The following is a 9,964-nucleotide window of genomic DNA, read 5'->3' on the forward strand; positions in this document are numbered from 1 at the left end:
TACTACCTTTGTTACTACTAAAATATGTCACTGCAGACTTAATATTAGCAGCCTATCAAATTGTGTCATTGTAAACGCGAATGTCTTAACATTGACAGAGATAGGAGATCCCTTATAATGTTGTAACTGCGAAAATGGAGATAGATCTATTTGTAGACAGATAAGCATATACGTAGAGACACACAGCACAAAGGTAGAAACACGTTAGACGCATACTGAACTCTAATGGATACCACGGTATGCGATTGATTTCTCCATGGGGTAGAAGCCAGACTTTTACCTCTATGATTTTCTGGAAGCAATATACCAGACCAAATTTGCCAAAACACTAAACATTAGAACTTCTTTTTTCTTATGAAAATCTAAGCTGTTTTTTTCTTCTTCTCTAAACTTTTGTTTTAGACCTGCCATCTCAGGCAAGTAGCCATTTGACCACTGAAACCATTAGCTGCCTTTGTTGAAGTGTCCCAATCAATCTTGAAATAACCCGCACGGTTGCAACAGACGCTACAAGCATTGGGTAAAATTTACATATCAATATAACAGAGTGATTAGTTTGTGCTATCACAATGTAAAATTGCGCTCACTGAACAGTGATAATTAGGTCTAAAAGTGAAGAGGTAATATTGCCAGGATAAAGTACGCAAAACCGTAATACTTTGATATGCAGATTATGAGTTTCGGTTGCATTATGACGGAAGGTACGAAAATACTTGGGGAATTCCGGAAAAAATGGGGCATTCCCGATGTTGTGGACAAACATTCCCATAAGGCATACTAGCTCTGTGAGTCTCCCCTGTCGTTTTCACTCATTAAACAATAGCTTCGTAATCGTTGATATATCGGCAATGAATGCTGTATTTTTTTAATAACGAAATTACAGAAATCTAATAGTCGCATGAGTACAAGGTTACAAGATGGTAAGATCAATGAACAGTAATAATGCCATATAGAACTCCTTAATTTATTGATAAGTAGGTACCAGTGTATCGGTTGAATATACCGTGCTGGCATTGCTGAACTCGCCAACATTGGCCGTAAGCTCCGAAACTTGTTGTCAATCAGTAAAGCTACTGAAGCTGTTTATCACTAAGTCATATATGGAACGGAAAATACACTAACAGGCAAAACCCTGTCACTTCTTACACATTTTCGATGTAAGTATTTTCTTTGACATATATTCTTCTTGTGTGTTTTCCTTGTCTCAATATTATTTTTAATTTATTCACATAAATCTCATCATTTGTATAGAACCTAAATTGTGATGTTTATCGTTTGACATAAGTGAAATCGACATGGCAGCAAGTGGTAACCAGGACATTGATAGTTTTTCAAGATTAATCGTCCGTTTATCTGACCGAATACAAAATGGTAAGATCAGTATAATTACACTTCATTTTATGTCAGCATCGTCTCCGTATGTTCTCAGTAAGGGACCGTTCAGTTTTTACGGCCGGGGGGGGGGGGGCGGCGGCAAAATCCAAGGGGGGGGGGGTCATCGTAATTTTGGAATCCGCAAAGGGGGGTCATCGTTTTTTCACTGGTAGGAAAGGGGGGGTCACCACATTTTCAAAAACATAATACCAACAATAAAGTTCACTTTATGCCATGGCCATGATCGACCCTCTTTACCGGCGGGCCGCCTTCAGCGGCCCACTACAATAAATATACATTATGTATTACCCATGACCCTCAGGCAGACGCCTTTGGCTGCCCACTCCAATTAGGTTTACTTCATGCAATGGCCATGATCCGACCCTCTTTACTGGCGGGCCGCCTGTGGCGGCCCACTAAAATAAATTGACTTTATGTAATACCCCACGGCAATCTTACTGTAAAATTCCCAATTGAAGCCGCGGCTTGTATTAGAAACATTTTTGAGGGACCCCTGGGATCACGCACTGTGACTGAATAATGGTATGGCCGCGCGCCTTCAGCGGCCCTGTCCAGTAAAGTCTACTTTATGCAATAGCCATGATCGACCCTCTTTACCGGCGGGCCACCTTTGGTGGCCCACTAGAATAAAGTTGACTTTACGTAATGGCCCATGACCCTCTTGACCGGAGGGCTGCCTTTGGCGAACCACTCCAATAAAGTTTACTTTATACAATGTCCATGGACATGAGTTGTCTATGGAAATGAAGTTAAAAATTGCCTTACAGTCGTCCTAATTAACAGACGTTTCAATGGATGTGGCTGAGAAGTTTGTGCACTGGCATCTCTGCTACACGAATAAAGTGCGCCGCGTACCGGAGTTCAAATCCAAATCATGCGGGTAAATTTGACATATGGGTTTTGGTTATTTTTCAGGGGGGGCATCAATTTTTTTCGTCTGACAAAGGGGGGGTCATCCTTTTTTCACAAAAAATGCAGGGAATCTTATTTTTTTGAACACCGGCGAGATTTTGCCGCCCCCCCCCCCCCCAGGCTATAAAAACTGAACGCTCCCTAACTGTGTAGGATATAGCAGCAATAGTGTTACTCAATGTAAACAACAAATATACAAGTGTGACAGCCATTGATGTACACATGCGTGATTTCCGTTATATCTACCGCCCTCTAACGACCCATTTTATATACAGGTGAATTCGAAAAGATGAAGATACTGTGTATGGAAAGAATTGGCGAAAGAAAATTGCAAACCTTTGTCAACCCATCGCAACTTTTGCTGGAGTTAAGGTTTAGCGGAGTGATATCGAAATGTAACACACAGTTTCTTGTAAAGATCCTAGAAGAATCTGGAAGAGTGGATTTAGCTGATGACGTTTTACAGTTAAACGCATCTGTTGGTAAATTTTTATATTTTACATTCAATTCAGTAATGAGCTGTACGGCATGTGATTGAGAAGTAATTGGGAGCTACAGCTTTCGGAATGAAATATAAGGTCACCAAGTTAGAACGAATTTCGGCAAATGTGTTTGATTTCTCCTAATTTTTTTGAATCTTTATGATGTGCGATAGAGCGTTTGTTCTGTGAGGCTAACATTGCTCATAGTCTTCAGTCCATTCATTCTATAAATCACTGTTTTGCAAACAGATACTACCTACAACGCCGACTCATCGTCAGACTCCGAAACATTTGAAGACGTGCCGCAGACGCCGATGCCTGATTTGGTTCCTCCTCGCCCTGGTATGTTCTGCATAATTCAAACGTACTTATTAGCTGTAGAGAGATTCGCATAGGTATACCGTTCGTAGTCCTTAGTCTGTTAGTAAATAATACAAAGCAAGGCCACATAGCGATGTGTCCATTGCTTTCTGTCTTTAGCCACTTGAAGGGAATTTTAATTTGACATTTTTGTGCAATTTTGTAAAATATTATCCTTGCTCACTGTTTTACATTTATCTGAACTTCGGTAATTTACAGAAACCCCGAATATAGAAGACAAACAGTACACATGGATGTTCATCGACATGATATTGACTATCGCTGGAAAGCTATCTAAATGTAAGTGAACAAGTAATGAATTCCGTAGAATATGTACCAAACCCTGGAAGCAGTTGATGAACATGTACACAGACTTGTGAATGATGCGTCATAATTTTCTGTGCATTCAAAGGAGGGGATATTCAAATACATAAGGCATCGGAAGGTAATTGGGTCAAAATCAAATATTTTCAGTTACATGCCAATCTAAGAATGTATGTGTCGTTGAAGTATCCTATAAAATGATGATCTTACAAGATGATTCATTCGAATCCTTTTGATTCAACTTACAAGATGATTCATTCGAATCCTTTTGATTTCTTGAAGCTTCATTCAAGAAATTCAAATCGGCTTGTGCCAATGTAATGCCAAGGTTGGGTCGATATCTGGCTAGCATTGACCAGGCTTAGAATTTGATGTTGTTCCTGTATGTGGATTGTTGGATAACAGACACAAACACGGAGCTTCTCTATCAAGCATTGATCAAAAGTGGTAATGCAAACGTGGCGAAGAAGCAACTGAATTCGGCACAGAGAAAAGTAAGATTTTGTCGAGTCTGTTTATAATACCAATCTCGACGACAACGACGATGACAATGATGATGACAATGATGATGATGATGATGATGATGATGATGATGATGATGATGATGATGGTGGTGGTGGTGGTGGTGGTGGTGACAACTACATCGACAACGTCGACGACGATGAGACCTGAAATATGTAATGACGCATTTAATATGTTTTATATAACAACCATAGGGGATCGTGGACAGATTGCCGATTTGCTGATAGGGACTGGTGAAACAGAACTCTGGGAAGTAGAAGACTTCCTTTCATTTATTGATATCGTGTCGAAGCTTGTGCCAAAGATAAGTTCAGGTAGAGTAAATTTCATTAAAATCCAACATTTCACAGAGTTTTTTTATTGGGATTACAAGCAGAACATGTATTTTGAAACGCAAACTACAGAAAGGTAGTACGCTCCTTGAAATTGAAAAAATTAACTTTTTTTCGGACTGTATTCAAACTATCTTCAAAAAAAACTGTCAACATTATCTTTCGAAATCAAGATTAAAATCCAGAATAACTTTACAGATTGTTGTACAGGAAAACAAAGTATCTACTACATCACCAAAATTAGAATTTTAAACGACCGCTATCTCTATTTTAACTTTGCGTCGGAAAATATTTTTTGATTTCCACAAAAACAGAAAAGTGAAAGCTTCATTTACTCAATACATGTATTTTCTATGTGCATGTATCACGGGTCTCATTTTCAGATGCATACTACTCGCTAAGGAGACTGATACTAGCGGACGAAGAGGTTGACATGCCGTCAGAACAGTTAGACAGGTGTTCTTGTAGTGGAGATCTATTTTTGTGTTTGTACTCGCATGGGAAGATTACAAATCATGACACACTTCTCCTTCAAGCTCTTCTAGTTCAAGTTGGGTGTCACTCCCTTGTAAACAAGATTGACAAATCCTCTAATGCAGTGAAGGAAGTTGGTAAGTTGAGCGTTTGCCTGACTCTCGGCCTAGCGCCACCAACGTCAGAGTATGTAATTTCTTGTCAACGTCGATGCTACAACAAATCATTCTTACTTTCGAAACGATACTCTGTCAGTTCATACTTCAGTCTGCGAGTTCGGATCCCTTTGACGAGTAAAGGTTTATTGTTTGACCTTCTTATTTGGTCTTTTCGGAACTGTTTTGGAATAATTCTATTGAGGTAAAATGAATAAAATTTGTACCTTTCATATGACGCAGTAAATGCTACGAACGTTTATACATACAGTATTGGTATAATCAAGAATATTCAAATATTTTTGCTTCATTCTAAAGGTGTTCGGTTGTACACATGCACACCGAGAATCACATCAAGACACATCAAAGAATGCATCGAAGATTTATACAAAAGTAGAGGACTCGACAAGTGTGACCGTTCGGCTACTCTCTTTTGCAACAGATTACTCCAAAGAAACCAAAAGGTAAGAATTCCAAGTATGTAGCTCTTGTTTATGTTTCTCTCATTGACCATAATGTGGACATTTCCGTCTTATCTGTATCAGCTAGGGTGTGAAGAAAGAATGTGATTGTGACCATTCATTGTCTTCAAATGAGTTTTAATTATCAAATAATGACAGAATAAACTTGAGAATTGCAGGAGTGTAATTTGCTCATGTATGAACCGTGTGATACTAAAAGAGTTTGTCAACGAGAGCCGCTAACCCTTTGTTAAGGTCGACACTTATTTTCAAGAAAACATGTATTTCTTCAAATGTCCACAGGTCTGGTGTGATGCCAAGATAACCGTTTACGGTCACCGCATCACCGTCACCTTCATATCAGGATCAGGAACCAAGGAGTTCGAAATCGCCCTCAACGACGAAGACAAACCAATATGTACCATGACGAACTTTGGTAAGTCTTCATGTGGCTAAGAAAATTTGCAAAGACGTCATCGGTGCTAAGCTGAAACTATTTCATTCATATAGCAAAGAGCTGCAGACTCAAAGTCGACGTGATGCACCAACACTTTTTTGTTTTGTTTTGTTTGGTTTTTTTTTTTTTTTTTTTTTTATGTTTTTTGCCTGTTCGGAGGTTTGATGCGACCTGTTTGTTTGTTTGTTTGTTGTCGTTTTTATCAATCCCAATGATCACTTAAAACAGCGAGGATCGAATGGCTGTAGGAGAACCTATGCAAGTCAATAAATTGTCCAGGCACAGCAGAATTTTTGACAATAGTGCTGCACAGACAACTGATCGATGACAACACTCACAATGATAAACTATACTATATCACGTTCCTATTTGCGTTGTTGTAGATGACGATGAAGTACCGGATGAGATCTTTCATCGCTGCAAGTGTTTGACAAAGAGAGACGTCGACGAGATTCTCGACACGTACTCACACCGTATGTGTATCAGTCGATAAAGATTGTCTTTACTACTGCACAGGTCTGATTGCAAATCTCAGGACGATTTCGGAGAAAAGGTAAAGCAATTGTATGTATGTATGTATGTATGTATGTATGTATGTATGTATGTATGTATGTATGTATGTATGTGTGTATGTATGTATGTATGTCGCTACGTGTGTATGTATATTATGTTGTACATCTACGTCGAAAACAACAGTATTTCGTGTACGCAAAAATATCGTAAGGAACTCCCGTGGCCTAAAATTTATCGTTTCCAGGCGTCCTCACCAGACTCGGATATTTGACGCCACACATAGATCTACCCTTTGCGTCGGGCGACCGTTGTCCTCGGGAATCCTTTACATCATAATATAATGCTAGACAAGTGTCCAACGTACGGGAGCACATATATGTGCCTAGTCGATAATCGTTTAATCGTTCTGCATGCATAGAGTGGTCGTATAGTCTCACTTAATATTTAGCATTCTGTTGTTGCACAAAGGTCTTAAAAAACATGAGGATACGAATTTTTGGAAGAGATCTGAAGATAACATTTGCGTCCGGCGATGATGATAACATCTTTGAAATCACAGTGGACCGGTATGGAAAACAACAACATAAAGCTCAACGAACAACAATCAAATACAAAATTTTGAACTCCGTTCACCTGTTTTCAAGACTATGGGGTTTCAGTTCGGCATCTCGGAGAGTCACTGGATCGAGTCAGTAGCAAACTAATACGTGAGGTTTGACACTTTGAAAAGCTATTGGCAACTGCATTTCTAATGTCACATATCTTGATTATGGAGTTATATTAACAGCACCGTCTAGATAGTAGCAGGGATCGAGCAGAAGTAAGAAATCAGGCCCTTGACAGAATCTACAGGGGGCATACTTTTTTACATGTAAAAATATAATAGCATCAAAACCATCACGGCCCGCCCCTGGATACTTGCTTAAACCCCGACACACTCCCTTCTAAGTGGTTAAAGACAATTGGCCCTATCCTAATGGGCTTCCTCGAAATTTATAAGAAAACAGAATTTCCTCGTATTAGGTTTTTGTTGTTGTTGTTCGTGTATAAACATGACGATGACGGTGACGATTTTTTGCTAGAGACGGCAAAAAGTATATTTGTTAGTTATTTGTCATGTTTGTACAGGCTGTGTGTGAATTAAGTTATATTATCAAAGGAGATCGATTCCAGTCTATCATTATAGTGTTGACAGTCTCAATACGTACAGACTATACACTCAAATCATACAGGCTATGTTCGTCCGCTCGCACGGCTCGTTAGCCAAACAGGAGTCTTCCACTAACCACGCCGTGCGGGATACCCCACTATTTTGCGTTAAGGAGTTGATGGAATTAGAAAATCAGGCGGACCAATCAGAGCACGCGTTACACTCAAAAGAAAACCACGCCTACCTTCCAAACGCCGACCACCGCACTGTTTGTGCACAGCTTTTCTCTCGATTACTTACTGGTTTACTAGACTTGGTTCAAGTGCGTGATTGTGAGCATGTGAGTTGTGTGAACGTCTGGAATGCAATGATATATGTTCTGTTTTCCTGCGAAATGTGTGAGTAGGATTATGTGAACGCGTTGAGTGGGTGAACGCGAGACAGGGGAGTTTTACCCGGCACAAACTAACTCACTACTGCTATAGCTGCACAGACTAAAGGAAAACGCGTTCGATCGCTACCAAATTTTACACGAGGAACTTTTACAAATCATTTTATTTTTGAAAATTCACCGACTTGAACCAAGTCTCTGGTTTACCTTCGTCCTGTGACACCCTAATGGCTCAAACGGAGATTTAGGAGTGGGAAGGCAATCTTGCCCGAGTTTAATACAGGATTTGATAGCTGTGGAAACGCCGCTATCTGTTGCGGGGTAGCGGGGATCGCTATGCGGGTCAAAGGTCAACCCCGCCACGGGGTTGACCTTTGACCCGCATAGCGATCCCCGCTACCCCGCCAACAGATAGCTGCGTTTCCACAGCTAAGGATTTGATTGTCATGCATGGGGAAATCTTACTGCGTGGTGGGGGATAAAGTTACAGGCGATTTTCTCGTCATTCAGAGAGGTGGCGAAAAGTTCCGTTTCAGTGATCGTGGGTTACGAAATGTATGGCAACGCTTTGTATCGTGTGAAGCGTTAGATATCTCCCAAAGAAAAAAATCGACGAATAAATATGGCGATAGTGCAGAAGATGACTTTGAAAAAACTGACGCTTGTAGTCTATGAAAAATTCATCGATGATTAAGCTAATATTGCTTGCTGACGCTTGTAGTCAATGAAAAATTCACCGATGAGTATATTGCTTGCTGTGATGAATAGGTCAATTTTTTTGAACAACACCCAAACAAAATCCGGTTCTTTGATTTCCAGTTCTAGCTTATTTCACAAAGTCCTAGTCCATGTTTTCGAGCCATGCTTCTAGTTGTTTCTCCCGCGGCGTGTCGATTTTCTGTTCTGGTAAATCCTGTTCATCGTCTCACAATGTTTACAATTTTCCAAAGATATGAACAACAGAATAGCTGCCGGCCGCGCCAGTTGACAGGACCACAATGTCTGAACAACGTCTGAGTAATGGGTTTATCGTGAAAGAACTTTTCTATTTCGCGCTGCGATCTTTTGAGTTTGGCGGGTTGACGTTTTCACATTACAAGTTGAGCGACAGCTGGGAATATCTTGCTGTACGACGCGCTGGCGGCTGGGCCTTTGTTTTGACGTTTTGAACACATCAGTGATTTCAGCAGTAGATTTCAGTAGCATGAAATGTGAACAGCGACCACGAATACTTGTAAATGTAACACCGAGAAAAAGTGGGAAAAGACCTATACTACTACATTCGTAGTAACCGATTATCTGATTGGCTATTTACTGGTCACATACAGTCGTGTGGTGGCGCTTTAAAAAACACGATTTAGGGGGTCTATCAGCCAAGGTCTGATTTCGGGAAGCATCCAGCTGCCCGGAGCGGAGACCTTGGCAAGCGAAGATGATGAATAGCAGGCTATGTTCGCGGCCAAAGGCTTGCATGGCATTTAAGTGTACTGTATGAAGCCAGGCAGAGACTGTAAAGGATACACAGAACACAAAAGGCATCGAACTACTTACTAACAACCGCTTAAACGTTCGGAGTGTCTACAATACTCCAAATTTTATGCATTAAGGAAATAATCATGTTTTGTTATATTTGACATTCCAGACAATGATTATGACAGTGAATTTTATTTCTTACATTTGCACTGCCTTTGTTTCATCTTCTTATACACGTCAAGGTGTATTTAATTAAGACTGTCACGAAACTTATTCATTTATAGAGGATAATTTGCAGGCCATCGTCTGATAAAAAACATTTTATTTTCGACAAAATTATATTGCAATAGTTTATTTGAACGAGTTTCAGTTTTTTACTGGAAAAATTCATGAAAAGAAAACTTCACAGTTGAACTTTCCAATACCTCAATAAGGTCCACAACCTAATATAACCACGTTTCTATTGTAACAATTCATACGGATACTGTCTCTAGATGTACACTTTGTGAAATCTTTTTTCTGTTTTTCAGTTATTTCAGTTATTTTGGCAGAAAGTATTGTAA

The 9,964-nt window shown here is 39.9% G+C and overlaps 2 protein-coding genes across 3 annotated transcripts; both read left to right on the forward strand.

The window, feature by feature from the left end:
* The first annotated feature begins 1,029 nt into the window (after positions 1-1,029).
* LOC139133799 (uncharacterized) lies at positions 1,030-4,647 on the forward strand. 2 transcript variants are annotated; one of them, XM_070700567.1, is made up of 5 exons: positions 1,030-1,371; positions 2,583-2,789; positions 3,039-3,131; positions 3,369-3,449; positions 4,190-4,647. In XM_070700567.1, the coding sequence occupies exons 1-5, from the start codon at positions 1,296-1,298 to the stop codon at positions 4,405-4,407; spliced, it is 675 nt and encodes a 224-aa protein (XP_070556668.1). In that variant the 5' UTR covers positions 1,030-1,295; the 3' UTR covers positions 4,408-4,647. The 2 variants fall into 2 exon arrangements, with proteins under 2 accessions (XP_070556668.1, XP_070556669.1); XM_070700568.1 differs by lacking the exon at positions 4,190-4,647 and adding an exon at positions 3,756-3,943.
* Positions 4,648-4,752: 105 nt separating this feature from the next.
* Positions 4,753-6,393, forward strand: LOC139132599 (uncharacterized). The gene is made up of 4 exons (XM_070698881.1): positions 4,753-4,938; positions 5,275-5,420; positions 5,721-5,853; positions 6,258-6,393. The coding sequence occupies exons 1-4, from the start codon at positions 4,761-4,763 to the stop codon at positions 6,365-6,367; spliced, it is 567 nt and encodes a 188-aa protein (XP_070554982.1). The 5' UTR covers positions 4,753-4,760; the 3' UTR covers positions 6,368-6,393.
* Positions 6,394-9,964: the final 3,571 nt, after the last annotated feature.

Source organism: Ptychodera flava, chromosome 5 (genome assembly GCF_041260155.1).
Source record: "Ptychodera flava strain L36383 chromosome 5, AS_Pfla_20210202, whole genome shotgun sequence".
Classification (NCBI taxonomy): domain Eukaryota; kingdom Metazoa; phylum Hemichordata; class Enteropneusta; family Ptychoderidae; genus Ptychodera; species Ptychodera flava.

What these genes read in the sequence shown, in the direction of transcription:
- LOC139133799 (XM_070700567.1), top strand. Translation starts at nt 1,296, where the DNA reads ATGGCAGCAAGTGGTAACCAGGACATTGATAGTTTTTCAAGATTAATC. An exon ending in TTTGGTTCCTCCTCGCCCTG is followed by an intron (nt 3,132 to 3,368) that starts GTATGTTCTGCA and finishes GGTAATTTACAG; the next exon opens with AAACCCCGAATATAGAAGAC. An exon ending in CGCTGGAAAGCTATCTAAAT is followed by an intron (nt 3,450 to 4,189) that starts GTAAGTGAACAA and finishes TAACAACCATAG; the next exon opens with GGGATCGTGGACAGATTGCC.
- LOC139132599 (XM_070698881.1), top strand. Translation starts at nt 4,761, where the DNA reads ATGCCGTCAGAACAGTTAGACAGGTGTTCTTGTAGTGGAGATCTATTT. An exon ending in TAATGCAGTGAAGGAAGTTG is followed by an intron (nt 4,939 to 5,274) that starts GTAAGTTGAGCG and finishes TTCATTCTAAAG; the next exon opens with GTGTTCGGTTGTACACATGC. An exon ending in TACTCCAAAGAAACCAAAAG is followed by an intron (nt 5,421 to 5,720) that starts GTAAGAATTCCA and finishes AAATGTCCACAG; the next exon opens with GTCTGGTGTGATGCCAAGAT.